Raw genomic sequence first — 23795 nt, 5'->3', positions numbered from 1 at the left:
GGACAGTAAAGAATGCAGAAGAGAGAAACCACTAAGTAAAACTACTTAAATCATTAGCATGTCACATGATCAGCTAATAAAAGACGAGATAAAACGATTATAAGCCTTTTTTTTTTGTAAGACTTGATTTTTTCCTCTGTCACTTGCAGCATTCAAGCCCTCAGCTTTGTCTGGTCGATTTTACACAACTTTTCAAAGGTGAAAGAGTTGTACAACCGCATTTTTGCAGAAATGTCCCAGTGTTGTAGTGGTGGGTTATGTAATGTTAGTGTTTCATAATTACTTTGACTGAGCATTTAAACTGCTGCAGAACAAAATTTCTTCTTCATGCATTTAAGATTTAAGACAACAAGAGGAAGCTACAGGTTAGTTTCTTCTCATACTTGAAGTCACACCCTAAAAGTTTCCAAGGAAAGACAACAATGTTGTGCAACTCATTTGATCCTGTCAACTCTGCAGCATTTTTGTACCATAGAATTTTTTGCAGTGTCTACAAAACAAGGTGAAATCATTTCAGACCTGTAAAAATAGATTTTATGGTGTCAAAATTGTTCAAAACAAACATCAAGTCAAATTGTGCAACAAAGTTTCTTAATATAACCTTGTAACGAATACTTCAATGAAAGATAGTACACAACTCAATTCCTGTACATTTTTCTTTTTATTGCAGCACCTAATTTTGTCTGACTTCAGTCATTGTGTGAGGTATTCCAGAGTTTGTTCAAACGGCTTCTGCCAGCATCAAAGAATACAAGCATGCATGATTTAGAAAACACTGTCTACACATTTTGAGTCACCATCCAAATGACATCCTATGGAATTATCGTGGAATGCTGTTGTCAGCTTTCTGTCATTTGAACTATTTTAGCACCATCTTGTGGTGACATCATAACAAAATAAAAGACAATTATTTAGTAACTTAAAAGATGACTCAAATCTTAATGAAGGTGAGGAAAAATTAAATGCAAGCTATAAACAGCTTACACTATTTATAGCTTGCATCTATAAGCTTACATCTTAAATTTGTGTATTCTGTGAAGGTATCTTTCCAAGAACTGTACTTAAGTCCACATGTATGCATGTTTTGTTTTGTTTTTTGGATGTTTTTTCAACTGTAACTTTTTTTTTTGCAACTTAAGGAGCCACTATTGGCTTAACTAAAGCAACTCTACTATTTACAGAAAGCAACAGATCAAGCAAACAGTGGATTAATCCATAATGTTCCACAGCAACCAGCTAAAAGGTTCATCTGCATTCAATGGTTTAGTACGCATTAGGATGAAAAGAAAAGCATTATTATTGGTAATAAAGAAATACGGTACTTATTGCAGCAATGTGGTGCATGATTGAAGAAAAAGTCATGATTCTTTATGATAAATTATTGTAATGTACGAAATAGATTTATATATATTACATCATAGGACAATTTACATGTAATATCTCCATATGAAAATAATGAAAAAAAAATCTGACTTACGATAATTATCACTTTTCCAACACAAAAATGACCGGAGTGAAACTTGGATGGCAGCTAATACTATAACCACTAACTACCAAATTTTGCCAATTTCTTAAACAAGATAACATAAGCAAATTTTAGTTAGCAGGAAGATAACGTTTACGTATTACAAAGTGTAGCTCAGTCTGATTGATCGATTCACTTACTGCCATTGGTTTAGTTAGAAACATCTCTATTTGGAGGCATTATTTCATGTCTCAATATCAGCTGATCAGTTTACTACATAGATTGTAAAGGTGGGTGTAACTGCTTTGCTTAAAAAATTTCTCTGTTGGACAAAAGACTTATTGTCATTTCTGGGGAAACATTGACCCAGCAGCGATGTGATGCAGTCCCGTCTTCTCTGCTATCCATCTGTTGTAGTTGGTCAGTCTGGTGTAAACACCAGGACGGAACTCTTTCGCACAGCCTTCGCCCCAGCTGACCACCCCAAACTGGAAGAGCCTGTCGCCGACTTCACAAACCAGAGGCCCTCCTGAGTCCCCCTGAGGCCAAGAGATGATTAATGTTGAAGGGAATGAACACAACGAACCATAGAAGCCACGATCGTGTACAAACTCGTTGTAAATACCTCACAGGCATCCTGGCTCCAGTCGGGACGACCGGCACAAAACATGTTGTCTGTTATCAAGTTCTCATAATAATCCTCACGTCGACACAATTCATCGTCAAGTAGGTTCACCTGAGCCTCTCTGAGGTACTCTGATTTGTACCACAAACCTGTGCAGAAAAGAAAGCCACACACAAACTCTTTAGATCAATGTGATTTGTACATTCCGTGCCATTGGAGGGAGCAACCATTTAACCTCATTGCTGCAGTGCAGAGAGATCCTGGTACATTTATATTTACCTTCCTCTTAGAACGATTGTTGATGGAACATTTACTCCTCACCTTAGGGAACTTTTTTTTTATTCAATGCAAATAAAAAATTTATCATCAGACCAGGTTTTTATTTATTTTGTATAGTGGGGAACGTAGGGAATTCACATTACATATTACATACTATTAATTATGTCTATTGATATGATTTTCTAATTAGCTAATCAAACCAAATTAACAGTTGGTGATTAATCAAGACCAAACCTTTTTGATTCACAGATCACTCTGAGGAAATCAAGGAATCGTGTGATCATAGTTGTGACTATGATTCTTTGCAGTGTCCTATCCGGGTATAGATTTTTCATATAGCTTTAACTTTTTGACTTTCACAGATTTCAAGTGAAATAATCTTCTATAATTTTGAATCCACATCATCTCAGCGACATATCAGATACATATTTATGTCTCTACCCCTTATCGTTTGACCCAAAACATCTTGTGTCCCTAGAAATATAATAAATTAAATCTGGATTGTGATTGAGAGTTGGCATTCAGAGGACTTTCCACACCGTATTTCTCTTTCCCATATCCAGCGATCTCACAGGTGAAACCAGGCTGGAGGTTCTGCTGAGGCGGTGGCAGGCAGACAATCTTCACTGAACGGCTCTCCTTGGCGCAATTCCCATTTTTTGCCATTAGCTTTATCAGGGCTACAAAAATAACAATCAAGGAATGACTTCATTGATTACTGCAGATCTCGAAATCTGAAGAGTCTAGAGACCTGTTCACACCGATGTCGTTGTTGAAGCTCCCCTCGCTCTCGTCAAACCCCTCGTGGTTGATGATTTTTTCAACCTTGAATTTTTGCTCCATGTTGGGGTTGCTCTCATTAAGAGCGTTTTTCCCCAGCATAACGGTGAAGCGTCGGTGTTGAGTGTGAGACCTGAAAAAGAAATTCACAAGTCAATCTGCTGTCTGCCCACCTGCTGGGGCTGCAGTCTAGTGTATGACCTTACTTCTTACCCATCAGGAAAGCAGTGGGCAGCTGTCAAGACCCAGCAGGAAGAGATCAGACTTCCACCGCAGCGAAAAACTTTATCCTTGGATTTACTGCGCCAAAATATGGCAACTACCCAAGGGTGGGCTTCCACCGTGGCGACTTTTCCACCTACAATCTTCATCAGCTTTCTTCTGCTTCTCTTGCCGCATGTCGACACAGGAGCTGGAAGATTACATCCAGTCAATCAAGGGAAGGGATTAAAAAAAAAACCCATGAAGGTGGGATGTCATGTCTTCAGGGAGGCAGTGAAGGTACCTATCTCTGGAGCAGCAGGTGAAGGTGAAGGTGAAGGTGAAGGTGAAGGTGAAGGTGAAGGCAGAGCTGGAGCTACGAGATCAGAGAAGATTTAATGACTGAAATAATGTGGTTGGGTTTTCCTTGAAAGTTTCAGGGGAATATACTTACATGCCTCTGAGCCACATTGTGGAATATCACAGTACTCCCACACCAGCTGCTGTTTTCTCCACACATAACACCATGGACGTCGTTTGAAGAAGAGATTTCTTGTGGAGGAAAACGTGTTAAATCCATCAAGCTAACGCATCAGTAATGTAACTAGATGTATATAACCACACATTGCTCTCTCTAAAACATCTCACATTTGCTGGTCCTCTGATTCACTCATTTCTGATCCTAGACAACATGGTCACTCTGAGAGAGAACCTCAACATCTTCATTTCCACCACCTCCAGCTCAGCTTCTTGTCTTCTTTTCAGCACCACTGTCTCTAATCCGTCCATCGTGGCTGGCCTCAGCACTGTCTCATAAACTTTACCCTTCATTCTTGCACACTCTTCTGTCACATCAGACACCTGACACTTCCATTCACCTGTTCCAGCCTGCTTGGATCCATTTCTTCACCTCCTTACCACACTCACTGTTGCTCTAGACCTGCCACCAACTTTCTAAATGTTCCTCCAACTGCTCCCTGCTTTCACTGCAGACCACAATATCGTCTGTGAACATCATGGCCCATGAGGATCCCAGTTTAACTTCATCTGTCAGTCTATCATGAAAAAAATCAATGAACTGCCTCCTTTGAATGGAATTAGTTATTTTTAAAAAAAATCAATCTTGGACACCTGGACTCACCAGATGTATCTAAAGCTGGGAGTCATGACACTGTCAAACAAAGGAGACATTCCAGACCTGTTCTTTCTAGAAAACGTCCTGAAATAACTTTTGTTCTGTTTTGGCATAACACAACTGCAAAAGACTTGACTTGACTTGATTTAGATAAAGGTGCATGCTGCGGATGTTTTCCTTGATTCACACATCACATGTTGATAAGTGATGAATTTTTCATACATTTCATACATTCCATAATTTATTCATACCAGAAATGGTTATTTATGTCTGTATTTGTCCTTCTTGTCTTAGATTCTTCCCTTAAGAATAAAAGTTTATTATCAGTATTAGTATTAGTTTTTTGTTGGGCAGCTGCGACTAACATACAAGGATCACCTGACTCAGGTGATGGAGTCAGATGGACACCATCACCTGAGCTGCAGCCACACACTTAATAACCGTTTATTTCAAATCCACTGACAGAAAGACCCTAAGGAAAACTCGTTATGATCTATCTATGGATCTGGAGTCAAGATGGTCTACCTGCAGAAGTTGTGCCTCCCTGAATTGATATCTGACGAGAGGTACTGCTGTCTGGTGTCCAAATTCCACTCCTCACATATTCGTCCACTTTCCGATTTAGAAACTGTGCCACTGTAGTACAGTCCCAAACCCTCGTAGCAGTGACCAATCTTTGCTATACAGGAACATAAGAGTGACTAAAAATGTGCACACACAAAAACATGTCATTAGGTTTAACGTTAAGCTTCTTACCTGTTTCACAAGTCGACCCCTCAAAGCCATCGGCACACAAACAAAACATGTGTTCACCGGTGGTCAAGGATGGGAAAGACGTACCTCCGTTGAGACAGATCCCACCTGTTGGTCAAAAGATTCACTTCAGACTCAACACACTCTGATGGTGATGCACAGTACTAGCAGAAAGTTTTCACCTGAATTGTCAAAGGACAATGAAGATGATGAGGACAAGGACAATGAAGAGATGGCAGAAAACTTTTTCCGTCTTCCATCCCTCCATAAGCCCTGAAAGTATCCAAATGATAACAATCACATGAAAATAAACACAACACATCAGCTTTAAAAAGATCAAACTGTCCTTACTGCTTCGGTTGCTGCCAGTGCTGCCAGAATATATATCAAAATGCCAAAGCTTTGTGTCGCCATCATGTTGCCACTTCGTAGAGATTGAAATCCAGTCTGCATGAATGTGCTTGCAGGGAATCAACCCTCCTAAGGCTTTATCCTGTTTTGTCTGCTGCATGCTGGGGCAGAACAAGAGTGGTGATTGGCTGAGGAGATGTCTGTGATGGACTGGCCCACCTGTGTGAAGAAATAGTTGTTTGGAGGACAATTGGATTATCATGAACTGTTAATCCGCCTCATTAAATCCCAGGAATCATACCAGGGACTTTTTTTTTTTTCATCAAATTGGATATGCACACATTTAAATTACGAATTTACCAGGTTCTGGAAATGAAATAAAATGAAGTGTAAAATTCTTTACTAAAATATATGCCCTGCTTATCTGCTAAAATGTGAAATAATGACAAGAATGCTTAATAGGACTAGATGTTACAAACTCATGAAAACCAACTCTTGAGTTCTTGAGGATGGAGATGTACAGTATATTGACTGGGGTTCAATTGGGAGATTGGAGCCGATGACACTTCATCAGTTGTGACTCAGTGGGTGTTTAGGCCTTTTCTCATAATGCACCCTCATGTGATCTGGGTTGATCACACCTGGGCAGGTGACGTGCTGAAGCCCCCACGTGGTGATCCAGCAGCCCATGTTGTCTCTTTATGCCTCAGCCACAGACAGGGACTTCTACTTTAGCTGACACTAGATCAGGTGACACTTGATGGTTTTACACTGAGCTTGCCCTCTGACACCAACCTTCTTTAGGTGCCTTCTGATGGAATAAAATACTAATGAATTCACTAGATGTCACTGTTGCTCTGTGAAAGTCAGAAGGTGTACAAACAAATAAATGATATTACAGATAAAGTGCAGACCTCCGCTAAAGCAAAACTAATTTAAAATTCCAACAAGACACACCGCATCAAATAAGTTTTGTGTGACTGATAAACATGTGGACTAAAGCCTTAAATCAGATTAGAAATTGAAAGTAGTAGTGGCTCTGTCCCCTCATGTTAATCCACTCCAAACCTGTGTGAAGTTTTCCTATGGAACATGTCCCATTTTTATATACAGATTTATGGTAATCTGTCAAGTAGATTGAAATGAAAAGGAAAATAAATGTAAAAAAAACAAAAAAACAAAAAACTGATCATGTGTGTCAGTCAGATGAATAAAATGACTACTGACTGCAATTGAAATGATGAGATGGGTCAAGGTGTGAATACAGACGTTGATGATATGACATCAGTCGTTGTATCTGCAAATATATCACAATTCAAGAAGAGCGGTTTTATCCAATAAGCGAAGTGGAGGAAAATAAATATGTACTTTAGGATCCCGGAAGTTGTTGGATCCTGCTTGGGTTGTGTTCCCTTTAAAGACCGTCGGAATTTTTTAAAGTCATGACGTGAACGCGTGTTGTATTTTCGTAGGTCATAACATAACAGCATGACGTGAACATACTTAATTACAATATTTGATTAATTTTTAAAGACTTTATGCTCCTATATCCAACACATCTTTTTTTAATCGTTGGATGTTTTAGTTAATTATTCAATTTAACCTTTCATTGATATTTGAGTGGCTGTGTCATTTGTTTCAATCTAGCTTTTAAGATGAGTAGACAAGACAGTAGACGAGTAGACAAGATTTCAACAAGACAGATCATTATATATATATATATATATATATATATATATATATATATATAGATAGATAGATAGATAGATAGATAGATAGATAGATAGATAGATAGATAGATAGATAGATAGATAGATAGATAGATAGATACTTTAATAATCCAGGAGGAAATTGCACATTTGGATAAAATGATCGCTTCTAAATTAACCCCCCATACACGCATACTTACATACATACATACATACATACATACATACATACATACATATATAAAGTACATATATGCATACATACATACATACTGTACATACTGTACATACTTACCTACATACGTACATAAAATCACCAGCCTAAACAATGACGGTTTTACATCCTTTGATTATACCAGAATTATTCATAATCGTAGTTTAGAACGCTATTTCCTCTTTTATAGTTTGACTAAAACACATCGACACGGTAAAAGTTACCAAACATTACTTTAAGTTGAATGGTCAAGTGCTAGTTTTAGAATTTCCGAGTGACCATTGAATGCAGCAAGGCGCAGAGCGGCTGTGAGCGTTGGATGAGAGAGATTATCCTCCTTCACAGCGACTCAGTGTTGAACACGGATCCCAAACAAGCAGGTGGTGGTTGAAGCGACAACATGGGAAACGCAGACAGCAAACTTCACTTCAGGAAAGCGGTGATTCAGCTCACAACTAAAACACAGGTTGGTTTCATGTGAACTTAAAACGCAGAAACGCACGTTCTTGTAAATTGTGTGTGAGCCAGAGGAGATAACGTTGGTGCCAGATGGTAGTCCGAAATGTTACTTAGATGACACAAACTGAAGAGAAAAATATTGGGATCAGTTTATATATTTGAGCTTTCTGAAGTGACTTGAAACTGATAAATTGAACTTCTCCCTCCTTGTTATTTATTTATTTATTTATTTAGTTAGTTAGTTAGTGACGCATTACCCGCATAACCTGAACTTTCAACACGTGACTTGAAGAAAACTGAATAAATTTAATAGCTGGCAGTCTTAGAGCTGTGCTTCCTCGGCAGGTGAATTTGAGGTGGAGCTCCGTGCGTACAGTCCGATTAACAGTATAGGCGCAGTTATCATCCTGTTTCAGTTTGCGCATATTGTAGCTTCAATGCTGAGTCAGCTTTCAGTTTAGTCTGTCATGACTTGGCGATCAGTCTATTTAATTTTTCTTTTTTTTAAGATAAATTACCAAACAGAAATAACCAAAACCAAAATAATATTTCAAAGGTATTTGGGACAAATCAAAAGCCATCTAAAGATGTTTAACACACATAAACATTAAAATGTCTCCTGTGAGTGATATACTTAACTGTTATTAATGTTATTACATTAAAATTGAAAAATTTTGATTCTCAAATTGGTTTTATTTAAATTGTTGTGCTTTTCTTCAATTCAGGGTCCAATTTGTCTCTTAAAATGTACTGAAATAATAATATAAAGAATCATAGACAGATAGTACAAGCACAAGTTGGGTAAAGTTGCAGGCAAGTAAACAACTTTACATAAATGTATAAAGTTTTTTGCAGCCAATGAAGAAGAATTCAAATCATGAGGTAAACAAGTTTAAAAAATAAACCAAAAATGTAAAAAAAGGGACATGGAATTTAGGGATTAACAAATTTAGGTATGTACACTCAAAACAAAAATAGTAATTTTACCTAGAAGTGTACGTGTCGATGTGTGTGCCCTCCTGCAGCCCGTAGAAGCGACAGACGATGCCTTCTGGGATCAGTTCTGGGCCCACTCCGCCACTACCGTCCAGGATGTCTTTGCTCTGGTGCCAGCAGCAGAGATCCGAGCCGTAAGAGAGGAGTCGCCCTCAAACCTGGCAACCCTCTGCTACAAGGTAATCTGCATTAAGGAGGAGGACTTGCTGTGCAGGTTGTGGTTTCTCAGATGTTGTTTGTTCTGTGGCAGAAAAAGTACTCACATTATAGAGATATGTCAAACGATTAATGAGTTGTTTTGTACTTTGCAATAATAATTTGAATTCAGAAGTGAAAAAATACCATTTAACACACGTGCCTTCAAAATGTAATGAAGCATAAAGTAACTTAAAATAGAAATGTTAAAAAAAAACAACCCAAAGTTACCCATGGTAAGGAGTATGCGTCTGTTGATTTACATCAGTTCATCCAGGATACAGTTAGAGTTGAAGGAATGCTGCTGTTTGTTGTTCCCACACATTAAACATTTCAGTATTTGCAAAGGTCAAAGGTCATGTGAGTAAAACAGATGTGGCTTAAAATAAGACTGTTCAGCAGAGAAAACAAAGAAACAGGAGGACGGTTCTTGCAGCGAGGAACAGATTTAATGTCGCCGTCAATCATTCTGTGATCAGATCAGTTCCCATAGCTTCATGTGTTCCAACATTCATCATCATCATCATCATCATCATCATCATCATCATCATCATCATCATCATCATCATCATCATCACTGTCATCGTGAGGTTTCCAAGGAACCATGAATTGTGATTTTTACACCTGGTTTCAGAGAGGTTTAAACTGAGATTTAAAGTGAGATTTGAAGTTGTTTGTATCAAACATGGATTTGTGCTGAACTGTACACACTAAAGAAAGGATACAATTTTATTTTATTGTTTACATGAAGTCAGTGTTTTATGCCTTAACATTGCATTTTCCTATTTTTTTTTCACTCTTATATCTTAAAAGTTATTAAAGCACAACCAAAGGCATAAATTAAACATTTAAAACCCAACAGCTTTCTCACAATGTTAAAAAAAAAGAAAAGCGTCAGATGAAATATATAAAATCACTTGATTTTTTTCAATTCAGTCTTTATTTCCTTTTATTGATTTGTTTCTCAGGCGGTGGAGAGGCTGGTCCAGGCTGCAGATTGTGGCTGTTCCTCAGAGAAACAGCGTCAGACTGTTATGAACTGCATCCGCTTGCTCACCCGCCTCTTGCCCTACATCTTCGAAGACGCCGACTGGAGGGGCTTCTTCTGGTCCACTGTGCCTGGAGCCGGCAGAGCGGGGGTACGACTCTGACATAAAGCCTGTTACGGGGGCAGGAACACTCTGTTGGTGGGGGTGGGGTTATATGACAGTCGAGCGTGTCATCGATTGTTCAGCAGTCAGGTGTTCCTCTGCCGAGCGTCTCCTTTCTGCTCCAGCTACATTTCTAGGTTTTATTTTCTTAATGACTTCACAGGGAAGCTGGTGAAATCATACCCACCTTAGTCGTTTTGGGCGAAAGCTGTTTGAGGAAAGGAATGCATTGAGGAAGCATTAAAACCCTGTTTCCACCAATTAAATTAGTGTGTGTGCTCATGTTACATTGGTGGTTTTTACTGTAAGACCTGAAACCTACCCCTCCTTTGGAGTCTCTGTGGAACAGTTTAAAATAAGATTTTAAATAGGTTTAAAATGAGATTCAAAACAAAGGATTTTTTTTTCTTTAAATTAATTCTAAGGTGTATAAACACCTGCTGTAGAATGCGGAATGCTATCTTCTGATTGGTTTGTCAGCGGACCTTCAGCTTCTTGGCATCAGAGGATTTCTGACTCTAAATTAAGATTATCTACACCAGTCAGAATTTACGGTCTTTTTGATTCAGGATCTGGACTGTCATGTGAGACGTTAGCCGCCGATGCTGATGTTGCTGAGATCGCTGTCCAAAAACGACATCCCTCCCACCTCTCCCTCCTCCCCCTCCTGACAGCAACGGGTTCTCTGGTTACCTGGTCGGCAGGGGACCCTCAGTCCAAACACTGCATATATTGTATCTCCCCTTCCTCCTGGCCAGTTGTTGAATTAAAGTGGGATCCAATGTCGCTTAATTAAAGTGTGGGACTGAGGTAAAGTTCAGCACAGCAGCAGGTGGATTGTGTCGAGAAATACTGTTATTGACACAATTTGACTACAAACTAATTAAATGGTGCATATTTTTACATACTGTAATATATATCAAAAACATGTTTAGCACTTATGGTTAGCACTAACAATGTGTCTACATAGCACCTTTACAATGTGAATGTGTTTTTTTTACAATGTGATTTTGTGTTGTACTTTCTGGATCAATACAAATCCCACAGATAATCAGAGTCTTGAATATTTAGAGTTGTGTTTATATAGACTATCAGAACAATTCTACTCTTTATCCGCCAGCAACTGGATGAAGATGACTTTGATAACGAAGAGCGACCGCTGGCCGAATCCTTGCTGCTGGCCATTGCCGACCTGCTCTTCTGTCCGGATTTCACAGCACAGAGCCACAAGAAAAACAACCCGGTGAGTCCACCGTCCACTGACATCCATGTGTGACATGCCTATTCCCCTTTTCTTCCAAAATGAGATGAGAATGTCATTCTCATGTCTGAATATTAACCAAAACACTATCTGGGTTAGCCTAGCCTGCCATTTAGTCTGGAACCAAAAGGAAACACAACTCTGTCCTGTATGAAAAGGTTCCAAACTTTTAATCTCTTATAAACATGTTTGTCTCCTTAATTTTTTAAAATTCAGAAAAAGAAAAATGTAGAATTAATCCTAATTTTGGATATAGTTAACCAAACTAACTGTGCCCCAGAGCCTCCGGTAGCTATGCTAAGATTGGCAAACCACATCAGAAGTAATTCTTCACAAAAAAAGTGAACAAGTATTTTTATTTCCAACTAATCCTTCAGGAATCTATTTATGGAGCTTTCTTCAACATTGTGTTTAATTTGTTTTTCTGTTATCTTATGCCTACAATCTCCTCAGGCAGTACCTTGAGTTAATGAGTTACTCCATGAAAGAGGGAGGTGGAGGAGTGGCCATGTTTGTCAGTCGGGATTAGTTGGGTGAACACTTCTTAAATGCATTGAGCAAACATCTGCTGCACTGGAGAGCATTGGAGGTGAGAGGAAATAGCTGTTATGCAGGCCTTAACTGGTCCAGGATCAGACCGCTCCTTATGTCTCACTGCTCACTTTAGGAAATGTGGAATTTAGTTGCAATTGTAGGAAATTGTGTGACATAAAGGTGGAAAATGCCCAGTGGATGTTCCCACCCATGGCCAATGAACAAGCTTTTTCTCACAGAAACAGAGAAGTTTCTGAGGCTCATCAAGGATATGAACATTGCCAGTTTTTAAAGCTCACTTCCTCCAAATTAACCAATCAACCAAAAAAAATCCATACATAAAATTTCACCTAATCTAGGTTTCATTATGTAGTTTATCCTCCGTATCAGAAAGAATTTGTTATCGGCATCATCTACATGCAAGGTAGAAAGAAATAACGTTATCAGCCAAATTCATCTTTAACTTTGTTTAATGTGTTTTTCATGGCACCTTTTGACACATTAATTGCACTAAAACTGCAAGTTTGAAAAGGTGAGGTGAGTTTGTCAACACAGCGTGATTTGACAAATGTTCCATATAAGTGTACGTATACATATAAATAAAACAGAATACAGGATCATTTTTTCCCCTTTGTTTTATATCATGTATATTACCACTAGGGTGTATAGCAACACCTTTCTAACACATCGTTCAAATCTAGACAGCAGTTTTTCCAAAGTGAATCCAGATGAATCAAATGTATTTTGAAACATTCACTTTCACAGAGAGTCACAGAATGAAAATCACATCTATGGGCTCGTATTTGTGGTGTGCTATGGTGCCCTTCCCTGTCTGTGTACTTCCATAGAATAGCGGTAGCACCTTGTCAGATCTATTCATGTGAATCTAGTTATCTGTGTTGACGTGTCGCCCTCCGATACTGTCAGCAGCGCGTTTGGCGTCGTCCACTTGTTGAGTCACATGGTAGAAGTAGGTGTGAACACAGAACTGTAACTAAAGCTTTGAGGAATAAATGAATGTGTTTTTCATGAGAGTACAAACAGCCAATATAATACAATCTCAATTTAAACAATGTTACTATTTTTCCTAAATAATGTAAATCTGTGTTTTATGTTTTTGTTTTTTGTTTTAAAAAAAAACAACAACCAAAAAACAAAACCTGTAGTGTTTTTCTTCATGTTCTTGTCCCTGCTGCAGGACACAGGGGACGACATCCGATCCATTGACAGCTGTGAATACATCTGGGAGGCCGGGGTGGGCTTCGCTCAGTCACCTACCCCAAACTATTACCATGATATCAACAGGTAATAATCGTTTGGTTTTACACACAGAACAGAACGGATGAGATCTTTTATCATGTGTTCTTCTTTGACAGCGCCACCTGCAGGCAAAATGGACGTTATTAATATTCTAATACCAATTGAGGTCATTTAGAAACCCTGACAGTTACAGGATTTGGCCACCAGAGAGCGCTGATATGTCAAATAGTCTCACGTCAAGGAGAGTGTAGTTTTAACACCCTGTGTGATCACTGGTACATTTTCAATCATGTCCACCCATCCTGTGTTCAGGACTGAGCTGCTGAAACTCCTCCTCACCTGTTTCTCTGAAGCCATGTACCTTCCTCCTTCCTCTGAAAAGAAAACACTCAATCCCTGGGTTTCTTTCTTCTGCTCCACAGAGAACAGGTAACACATACACACACACACACACACACACACACACACACGCACAGACATACACACATACACACATAAAAATGACCTTGACCTGTCTTTCACCGCTGCACCCAGACACGCCCTGCCTCTGTTCACCTCCCTACTCAATGTGGTCTGCGCCTATGACCCCGTCGGGTACGGCATCCCGTACAACCACCTGCTCGTCTCCGACCACCGGGAGCAGCTGGTGGAGCAGGCAATCCAGATCCTTATCGTCACCCTGGAGCACGAGGGGGGGTCGACTTCCCGCATCGTCCCTCAGGCCCTGGATGGCGCCACTTCACCTTCAGCTGTGGAGGAGCAAGGGGTGAGTGGGAGATGAATGAATTGATTTGTTAAACTATCACAGAGACTCTGTATTTGAATCAGAATTTAAAAAATAATGTCTTGTGTTATTTCAGCCACCTGATCCCAATAACCTGTTTGTGAATTATCTCTCTCGGATACACAGAGAAGAGGTAGGGGAAATGTTGTTTTTTAGCACACAATGGAATGATTCAGAAGGATGTAAAGTGTCTTTTTTTATTTTATATCAGGATTTAAACTTCATCCTAAAAGGTCTAGCCCGTCTACTCAACAATCCTCTCACCCAGACTTACCTGCCTCATTCCACAAAGAAGATCCAGTTCCACCAGGAGCTGCTGATCCTCTTCTGGAAATCCTGTGACATCAACAAGGTGTAGAGCCCGACCTGTGATCGGTCTTTTAAAGCAAAACAATGGAGTAACTTTGTGCATTTTATGTGTGATATCACCACTTGACTTACTTAGATTCACTTTTAATATTCTCACATTCCTCAGATGTTTGGCTTTACAAGTTTCACATTTAATTTTGTCTTTTAGAAATTCCTGTTCTTTGTGCTGAAGAGCAGCGACGTGTTGGAAATACTCGTTCCTATCCTATTTAACCTGAATGATGCCAGAACAGATCAGTGTGAGTTTCCGCCTCATGTGTGTAATACGTTGGCGCATCCCTATTAGGATTAATGGTAAATTACATGAATCCTTAAACAGCATGCATCTGTTTTGTTTGCCTGCGGCTGCAGCTCGTGTGGGCCTCATGCACATCGGCGTGTTCATCCTGCTGCTCTTAAGCGGAGAGAGGAACTTTGGCGTTCGTTTGAACAAGCCGTACACCCTCCGAGTACCCATGGACATTCCTGTTTTCACAGGAACTCATGCTGACTTGTTGGTTGTGGTAAATGTTTTTTAACCATCATTTCGCCAGTGTCTGTGTACTGCAAAATTGTTAATTCTAATTTCTTGTTGACTTCTTTTATCCAGTAATCTGAGTCTATGAATGAATAACAGCATTTTGATCATAATTGTTTTTGTTTTTTTTGTTTTCAGATCTTCCACAAAATCATCAGCAGCGGTCACCAGCGCCTCCAGCCTCTGTTCGACTGCCTGCTTACGATCATCGTGAACAGTGAGCATCACACATCAAATGGTGCCACCTAGTGGCTGAGTAGGAGTGCTGCTGCATATTTTCAACCACCCTGTTGGATTCTATGCCTCAATTTTGGCTTTTTTGTTCCATAACTCTCTCATAGTTTCGCCTTATCTGAAGAGCATGTCCATGGTGGCAGCCACCAAGCTGCTCCACCTCCTGGAAGCTTTTTCTACACACTGGTTCCTCTTCTCCTTCCCCCAGAACCATCACCTGGTATTCTTCCTGCTGGAGGTCTTCAACAATATCATCCAATATCAGTTTGATGGTGAGAAAAATAGATTTGTAGTCACAGAATGAGATTGCATCAATAAACCGGCTGCTGCCAACTTGTAAATCTCCCTGGCAGGTAACTACAACCTGGTGTACGCCATCATCCGAAAGCGCAGTGTTTTCCACCAGCTGGCCAACCTGCCGTCCGACACAGCCTCTATTCAAAAGGCCCTACAGAGGAAGAAAAGCTCTGGGATTTCTAGGAACAACTCTGTAGCTCCAGAATCATCCGGGGGCCCTAGGCCCGCTGTACCAGCTGAGGGTGGCTTACTCAAAACCAGCTTAGAGGCTACTCCAGGTATGAGGCTATATCTCTACATATTGTCACAAACATGTTCAGTGTTTTCAGAATGAAGAATCTCTAAGATCCTTTTAGGTATTGATAAGATAACGGAAAAAGCCCAGGTGAGTCAAGACGGTACCATGGTTGCTGTGCCGCATTCTGAGTCCTCACGGATAACTGCTGTCAACAGCGCTGTAGCCGGAGCTAGCAACATGGAGTCCAACTCGGACAAAGACCACGAGGTGCATAGAAGTCACTCCTGCTTTGTCTGTTTTTTTCTGCAGTTCAAGTGTTTCAGTTTTTGTTTTTATCTTTTTGTCAGGTCTATCACTCGGAGTCAGAAGAAGGAAGGAGCCGATTGTCGAGCGTGTCATCAGCAGCAGCTTGGAGCGCCACTCCGGATTGGGTCAGCGGAAGACTCTTTAGTCTATAGTTTTTAATAGTCTATCTGCAGGACACTTTGTTGAATAGTACAGTCCTTCCTCGTGACGCTGCCTGTGTCTCAGGTGCTGTCATGGAAAGCGAGGCTTCCTCTACAGACGATCATGCGGCTGTTACAAGTGCTGGTTCCTCAGGTGGAGAAGATTTGTATTGACAAGTGAGAACTTCGGTTATCCCTAATGCAGTGATACCAACACATGCCATACGTATATGAGACATGCCAAATGAGATGAATGGGGCTTTTAAAAGAAATTAGGAAATGGATTTACAGGGTGCACCAAAACTTTAAGATTGGAATCATGTATTTAATAGAGTTACTTTCGTTCCATTGGAATTTCAATATCTTTGCTTTTCCCTTCAGCCCTTTAGTTCATTAAATGCTCTGTCCTGATCAGGAATTACATCTCTACAAGATCAAAACTTTGATGACCCCCATTCATGCAACCATTCCATTCCATATAAGTATGAATTTATCTTCAATCCTCCAGTTTAAGCCTTTTTTTTCTCCCTCAGGGGTTTGACAGATGAGTCAGAAATCCTGAAGTTTCTGCAGCACGGTACACTGGTCGGCCTGCTGCCTGTCCCTCATCCCATCCTCATCAGGAAGTACCAAGCGAACGCTGGCACAACTATCTGGTTCCGCACATACATGTGGGGAGTCATTTATTTACGGTAAACAATCCAAGCAGTTATGTTTCGGATGTGAAAAGGCAGAGGTTGAACCGTGTCTTATAATAGAGTAAGCAGAGTAGGAGGGAGGTGGTCTGATAACAGTAATTTCAGACAAGACAGTGTAACATATTGCTTTTTTATACTTAATTACATAGATTGTTAAATTGGTTACAAGGCTACTGTTGAGCACAAGTGTCTTGATCCAAATTGATTGGCACCACATTACACACATTCAATACCTTGATAATAATTCATTTTTATGTCAGGTTTTATGGATTATGTCCTAAGAAAGTCTAAGAAACTGGTAAAAATGGGTATCTCTTAACCTACCGGTACATTAAAAGGGTTCTTGCTTTACCAATGCTCCACATTGTGTCTACGGCTGAAGTGACAGTGAATCATTCTGGCGGATTACCCTGTACAAACAAACTTCAAACCAGCTTGACAAGTTTTGAGTCAACTTTTGGATGTCACAGCCTGATCTTAAAGCTTTTCTCCTCCCTGACTCTCTTCTTCTGCAGTAACGTGGATCCGCCCATCTGGTACGACACGGACATAAGACTTTTTGAGATCCAGAGGATTTAGAGCCTCTGAGGATATCTGGATTTTCACGTACTCAACCAAGAGACAAAATCAGCCCTGTTTGTTGTTAAATAAATAGAATGGGATCGTCCTGACAACTGGACCAAGTTACAGCATGTCGCATATACATCCTGTACTGTTAGCAGACACAGTCAAGGCAGCACCAGGTGGTCATTCAATCTGACAGAAGAGCTGTGAAATTAGATTTGTCACTAATGTTAGAACACAGTCGTTGCTTTTCGTCCGTCTGTGTCAGGATACTCATATTTTTGTACTGACACCTTTTAGATTCTGCTGAAAGGGAACTAAACAGGATCTGATGGGGGACAAATGGCAGTACTGTATATGTGTTGTTTCAGGGTGTAAATACAATCTTTTACATGCTGAATTAAAAACTGATCAGACTGAATCAAAGGAAGTTCATGTAAAGCATTTTCATAAAAAGCACTCTGTAGAAATTGCATGCATCAGAGCATCACAGTCATATGTTATAGTTAGGTATCATGCCAACATGGTGTGCATTAATGGTTTATAAAAGCCTTATGGTTTCACACTTTCCTCCAGGTGTTAATCCTGGTTGATGAACTTTTAGTTCAAAATCTTTGTCAAACTTTCTCAATTCCAAGCTGCCAAAATCAGCTTTCATTTTGTGCAGTAGGAGATTGTTGTGATGTTGCCAGGACTACAATAATGCTGTTTAAAATTACCCTTCTCTCTGTTTTATTCATTATATCAAGTATAACCAAAGGGCCAAAACCACAATCAGCACTATCAAACCAAAAGTGTCCGGAGTTGTCCACATGGCATAAATAAACGAAATATTTTAGAAATATTGCTCATTTCTACTATAATTGTCATGCAGTCCGTGCTGCTTCTTAAGCAGAGATGAGGATCTCCATCAAAGCTGCCACAGAGTGCATCCTGTAGAAAACACAGAGTGGCTGGCCGAGGTTTACCAGAACAAACCAAGCAGAGAAACCAAAAAACTCTTTCCCGAGGCCGTTCTCAAACTGAGGGTGGACTCCGAAGGCAGGGATGATCCACAGCTGCAAGGAGAGGAAAGAGGGATGCATCACAGAAATGCAGAAACAAGAAAGGATTGTACATTCTTTTTTTACTATTTTTTTAAAAAGAAACTATTACCATGATATTAGAAAGGATGAGAAAAGCACAGATTTCTCTGATTGCTCTTTTTGTCCCAGAGTTTTTTTGATCTGGCTTTCGAGCAGCAGCTGATGCATTCCTTTCAAGTAGAGAAAGATCTGTCCTCTTCTCCTCTTGCACTGGTGCAGAAACCTTCTTCTTAGACTGTTAGACCAAACAAAACCATTTCAGTCATTATTGGAAGTCAACACAGCAGAATGCAGGATACGGGGGGAATTTACCTTGAATATGCTTTTCTTCTGCTTGGATTTCTTCTTGGCAAGGAGACTCGGGTGCCTGTGGAGGCCCTCAATGATGAAGATATTCTGAAGGATTAATTCCATTAGACTGAGGAGGGAGTAGGATAGGTCGAGGCCTCCCAGCGGCCTTTGGGTTCCTACTGCTAGGGCCGCCACCAGAGAGAAGTAAGATAGTGCTAGCTGACCCAAAGCTGCTCCAACAAGGAGGACCACATCCAGGCTACGTGTTGGGTTGTGTCCTGCCTCATCTGCCCTTCTCTCCAGCCTGTGTACCAACATCCCAGCCAGGCAGCAAAGAGACATGATAGGCATGACCACTATGTGGTAGCCGTAAAAAATCAGGAAGGCAGTGAGGCGAAGCTGCGGCTGGCTCACCCAAATCTGGTAGAGAATGAAGATGGTCGCTCCTGCTATGAGGACCAGGACGCCAAACACAATGCCGTATATAATCCCACCTTGGAAGATAATACGCACAGTCAGTTTCTCAGTAATGTGGTGTTGACTAGCAGTCATCTTGCGACCCACGTTCTTCCACATCACGTAGATCATACAGCCCGCCATCAGGTAGTACTCCATGTTGAAGGGATAAATGATTTCAATTCCTTTTCTGAAGGCGAGACAGGCAGCACTTGCACTGCACTGACAGAGTGTCTCGTTGGAGATTCCTGGAGGCATGCATGGAGGAATATACTTAAAATATATACATTTTATATATATATATTTATATATACAGTTAAAAGCAGGGGTGTATGACTAGATCCAACTTAAATTAACTACCTAATGATTCAGAGATGTTCACTTCAAATGACTTTATGTTGCTGAAAGTAAGCATGTTTTCTTTTTCGAATTCGATCTCCTCATGGATGGTTTCCTCCGTTACCGTGTTCAGCCACAGCAGCAGGTCGGCCGAGAGGATCAACATGAGGCCGGATCTACATCGAACGTAAAGGAAAAGAAATAGAAATTAAAACACATACAAGACCTTAAGTAAAGAGTCATCAGATTAATCAATAATGGAATAATGCTTGTTTGCAGTCCCAATCGTAATAATTAATGTTTAAACGGTAGTAGACCGAAGCACCTGGTGATTATCTTGTGCCTGTGAATGCAGTCTTTGGAGTGAGCCCACAGTAAATATGTCTGCAAAAGAAATATTCAAACAGAACACTTATTTATGATAAAAGGGAAAAAATGGAATTTATCAAGCCTTACTTCAAATAATCTTGTTGTAAATGCTATAGATAAATAGATTTGAGTGTTTAGTTAAAAGCATACATATTGAAATCTGTTTTGTTTTTTGCATTCAGGAGAGAAGTGAAACACAGATTTTACATTTTGTGAGTCTCATAAACTTTTATTATAAACTACCTCTTGGGTTTAACAGTAGGGATTACACCATAGATTATCCAGCTATGAAAGTATTTTAAACAAAGTGTAAGAATGTAACCAAGTTGAATTAAGATTTTTTAATACTTACATTAATTTTTTTCTTTGACTAGAGTAACAATATTCAAGAAATAACACATTTCTCACCCATTAATAGAAATTCACTGGGAATTAAATTCAACACTTATCAACACAATTGGCTCTCTGCATATCTGAGATATCGTACCTCCATTTCTATTTCCTCTTGACCTTTATTTAGTAGAACATTAACTCTGCTCATGATATGTTTTACTCCTTATATCTCAGTTTTATATATAAAATCTTCTTTTATATAAAAATATATGTATAAAAAAAATTCTAATTACTTATAATCCTACATATCACAGGATAACCTTATGAAAATCTGTAACTTCACAGCGTTCTCTATTTATACCCTTTCAGGTTGCTCAGCATATTTCGTTGTAAGAACCTGGTGTCCCTTTTAGACAACAAGGCGGTGATTTTTTACCCCGGGGATTTTAAATCATTACCTGCAGTGTGAGAAACGGTGCTTCAAAGAAGGGAGCGAGCACTTTAACAGCAGGTTTACACTCCTTCATGCTGATCAAATAACCAGTCTTGCAGATATAGAGCATCAGACTGAAAGCAGCAAAAAGCAGGAGGACCACTGAACCACAGTGAAAGAGAAGAGGAATATTTCATTACATGATCCAAAACAAATGCCTGCGTTTTTCATATTACATGGGAACTTACAAACGACAGTGATCCCCCCGGCATGGTGGTCTTTGTGTGGACATATGTCAGGTTGTTTCCTGGCCCACAGCAGGTACCACAGCATCCAAATCAAGCTGGCCCCCATCAGGAGCAGCATGAATACCAGGGGCTCTTGATGCCTTAGGCCATCAGGGTTGAAAGCCTGCCCTGCCAATAGGGCAGCTCCCAGCAGGACCACGTTAAGACCCAGCAGTCCAGATATCAGACGTCTGCCACTGGGAACCCAAACCAGCATGGGATCCAGCTCTGGCGCCTGGATCTGATGTTCTGTGCCACTGAGTGGCTCATCACTGCAAGAGTTTTCTGTTGTCCTCCAGGTGGAATCCATCTCTATCACTCCAGGATCTGAGTTCATGTTCATCTTTTTTTATTCTTCTTCTAAAAATACTTTTCTTTAAACCTCCCTTGTATTATTTTTCTCTTTTGAATCCAGTTTCCAGAGTTTTCTCCCAGGCATTCAAACTGATCTCCTGCCGTTCAACGTGTGTGGGCATGTGGCCGAAATGTGCCGCTACGCCTTCTGATCCGCCTCCAATACTGGCGTGGGTGTGGTCACAGTTCACTAGATTAATAACAACATACCTTTCATAGAAAAAGAAACAGGTATCATGTGTACTTTTCACTTGCACCTATTCTCAGGTTGTGTCACTTGAACTTTGACCCGACTAAAACAACCTGGCCAACGTCTGATGAAACAACGTCCACAGAGTCTCTGACAACCTGCAAGCTTTTTTTTTTTTCTTGAAGCCAAAGACGATATTTTACTTTGAAAGTGTTTATCAGTTGGTTGTGTACCATGTTGTGTCATTGTTTGAGTACAGTCCACACCAGGAACTGACTTATAAAATTTAATCACTCTTATCATTGTTTGTCTCAAGTAGCAGCTGGTGATACAGTCGAGTTTCAGTTTCAAATGTAAATGATAATACAGCTCATTTTGCATGTATCAGCCCATTAAGAGAACATCTATATATCACAGCTTTGCCTCTTATTTTATTTTATTTTTACATCACCTTGCTTTATTTAGCAAATCTGTCTTTTAAGATTGTGACGTAAAATCACTCTTGCCATCTGGCAGAAAGGTGAGGTGGTACTAAAATTCGAGTAATGTGGTAAATTCAAATGGATGCAAATGTCTTGGTGGTCATGCGTGTTGCTGCTGCCCACATCCACAGCAGTACATCTCTTCACATCCCACACGCTCCAAACTGTGGTTGTGGCGATCATCTCGTACTGAAGGTAATGCATTGACAACAGATGAGAACATACAACATCACATGAAAAGGTCATATCAAGAATTTTAATGCACAGCAGATGCATTTAAATTCCATGGATTCATAATGTAAGGCTGAAACATGGGAAAGATAAATTCATCCAATGGTTGACTTAAACTTTATAGTAGATGTAATCTATAATTGATCAGCTAAATGTTTATTGCTTTAGGCTGAGAACTTTCGATCCACTCTATCCATTTTCAGAAGTGCATTCATAGTGACAACATTCTAGAGGGGGTTTCAAACTGCTCCTGAGGGATCCCAACGCTGGTTGAGTTGTGCCAATTAGACATTAGGTTATAACTTCTGACAGGTGAAGTGAATAACGTGCATTATCTTGATGCGACGGAACCTCCCAGTGGATGGGTCGAGATTCCATTTACAAGCAGCCTAGATGAGCTTTATTATTTTGGTGGCTGGCCTCAGTCTTACGGATGGTTGAAATGATCTTCTGGTTAGTGCTACTCAGATATGTTTCCTGGCTCTGACATCATATTTGGTAAACAGACAAGATGAAAATGCAGGGCTTTCAAGGCCTTCTTTAAAGTTAGTGGATATATCAGATCCAAAGGTTACCTATGGGTCATACTACTGGAACAGACGTCCGGTAATGACGGTGTGTATGTCTAGATACCACAGCTGCTGACACAAGATTGATGGTAAATGGCAGTCAACTTTGCACTAGTGTGTACTGTGTACCATTTAGTCTGGCCAATACTCTCCTGTGGATTCATATGCAGACACAGCTCATCAATTTGAATTGCAGCGTATTATGTATGGTGGATTAGTGATAAATAATTCACTGCGTGGTCAAGCATGTTCTTTTCATGCATTGTCGACTATCTCAGGGAAATATTAACAGTATATGGAATTCTAGGTTGCTGCATAATAAATATGAATGTAGCCACGGTTACTGCTGAGACTGTTATCAGTATATATTTTTTTTGGAGAAAAATACAATGAAACAAAAAAAATGAAAGCTCATATTATAATGAGCTCTTGACATCATCAAACATATTCTTTATTCTTCACCTGAGTGCTGATATTCATCTACATGATGATTTACAAATATAAATATATAAAATCATTTAGGATTTATGAATAATGATGAAAACCTTACTTACTGTATAAATGTAGAGAGCATCAAGATGGACTTCGGAGTCTTTTTCCATCCTTGTCAAATAATATCAGCTTAGGGCCAGAATTTATTTAATACAGTATTATATAGTCAACAGAAGAATAAACAAGTTAGTAGTTTAAAATGTTTCACGACTACTACTGATTCTATTCTATTCTTTTTATCCTGCTACAGCGTTTATATTATCAAGGGGCGTGTCTACCGCACATAACCCCGCCCCCTCCCCCGCCCCTCCCTGACAACCAGAAAGCGTCGTGTTGGTAACCAGTCCGTGATGCCGCCCCGCGTCTCCC

At 39.9% G+C, this 23795-nt stretch overlaps 3 protein-coding genes across 4 annotated transcripts; 1 reads left to right on the top strand and 2 right to left on the bottom strand.

The window, feature by feature from the left end:
* Positions 1-1337: 1337 nt before the first annotated feature.
* On the bottom strand, positions 1338-9053 carry plaub (plasminogen activator, urokinase b). The gene is made up of 12 exons (XM_068306130.1): positions 8959-9053; positions 5590-5808; positions 5421-5511; positions 5242-5346; positions 5011-5164; positions 3805-3902; positions 3655-3726; positions 3363-3561; positions 3131-3282; positions 2909-3049; positions 2091-2239; positions 1338-2004 (listed from the first exon to the last, which is right to left on the bottom strand). Exons 2-12 carry the CDS (start codon positions 5689-5691, stop codon positions 1810-1812), a joined length of 1458 nt encoding a protein of 485 aa, XP_068162231.1. The 5' UTR covers positions 5692-5808; positions 8959-9053; the 3' UTR covers positions 1338-1809.
* LOC137588832 (protein HID1-like) lies at positions 7846-18342 on the top strand. Its single transcript, XM_068306126.1, has 19 exons — positions 7846-7978; positions 8997-9146; positions 10131-10301; positions 11434-11556; positions 13307-13413; positions 13681-13797; positions 13903-14134; positions 14229-14285; positions 14364-14504; positions 14670-14760; positions 14873-15024; positions 15177-15255; positions 15380-15544; positions 15626-15847; positions 15926-16074; positions 16155-16238; positions 16339-16430; positions 16787-16945; positions 17467-18342. The coding sequence occupies exons 1-19, from the start codon at positions 7913-7915 to the stop codon at positions 17528-17530; spliced, it is 2421 nt and encodes an 806-aa protein (XP_068162227.1). The 5' UTR covers positions 7846-7912; the 3' UTR covers positions 17531-18342.
* A 50-nt stretch (positions 18343-18392) lies between these two features.
* Positions 18393-23627, bottom strand: LOC137588833 (proton channel OTOP3-like). Of its 2 annotated transcripts, none has more exons than XM_068306127.1 (8): positions 23489-23627; positions 21070-21652; positions 20847-20983; positions 20012-20070; positions 19708-19862; positions 18913-19595; positions 18671-18835; positions 18393-18573 (listed from the first exon to the last, which is right to left on the bottom strand). In XM_068306127.1, exons 2-8 carry the CDS (start codon positions 21449-21451, stop codon positions 18403-18405), a joined length of 1752 nt encoding a protein of 583 aa, XP_068162228.1. In that variant the 5' UTR covers positions 21452-21652; positions 23489-23627; the 3' UTR covers positions 18393-18402. The 2 variants fall into 2 exon arrangements, with proteins under 2 accessions (XP_068162228.1, XP_068162229.1); XM_068306128.1 differs by having other exon boundaries at positions 21070-21672; positions 23489-23601.
* Between the last annotated feature and the right edge of the window lie 168 nt (positions 23628-23795).

This window comes from Antennarius striatus, chromosome 21 (assembly GCF_040054535.1).
Source record: "Antennarius striatus isolate MH-2024 chromosome 21, ASM4005453v1, whole genome shotgun sequence".
NCBI classification, from domain to species: Eukaryota; Metazoa; Chordata; class Actinopteri; order Lophiiformes; family Antennariidae; genus Antennarius; species Antennarius striatus.
Note: the sequence above shows the minus strand (reverse complement) of the source record. Positions and strands in the feature narration are given on the sequence as shown.

Bases quoted from the DNA above. Each gene is read 5' to 3' on its own strand.
- plaub (XM_068306130.1), bottom strand. From the start codon at position 5,691: ATGCAGACTGGATTTCAATCTCTACGAAGTGGCAACATGATGGCGACA. The intron at 3,283-3,362 runs GTAAGAAGTAAG...TTTCTTTTTCAG, and splicing joins GCCCACTGCTTTCCTGATGG to GTCTCACACTCAACACCGAC. The intron at 2,240-2,908 runs GTGTGGAAAGTC...TTTTCTGCACAG, and splicing joins ATATGGGAAAGAGAAATACG to GTTTGTGGTACAAATCAGAG.
- LOC137588833 (XM_068306127.1), bottom strand. From the start codon at position 21,451: ATGAACATGAACTCAGATCCTGGAGTGATAGAGATGGATTCCACCTGG. The intron at 20,071-20,846 runs GTAATGATTTAA...TTTCTTTTGCAG, and splicing joins CACCGTTTCTCACACTGCAG to ACATATTTACTGTGGGCTCA. The intron at 19,863-20,011 runs GTGCTTCGGTCT...CGTTCGATGTAG, and splicing joins AGGCACAAGATAATCACCAG to ATCCGGCCTCATGTTGATCC.
- LOC137588832 (XM_068306126.1), top strand. From the start codon at position 7,913: ATGGGAAACGCAGACAGCAAACTTCACTTCAGGAAAGCGGTGATTCAG. The intron at 14,761-14,872 runs GTGAGTTTCCGC...CTGCGGCTGCAG, and splicing joins TGATGCCAGAACAGATCAGT to CTCGTGTGGGCCTCATGCAC. The intron at 15,545-15,625 runs GTGAGAAAAATA...TCTCCCTGGCAG, and splicing joins CATCCAATATCAGTTTGATG to GTAACTACAACCTGGTGTAC.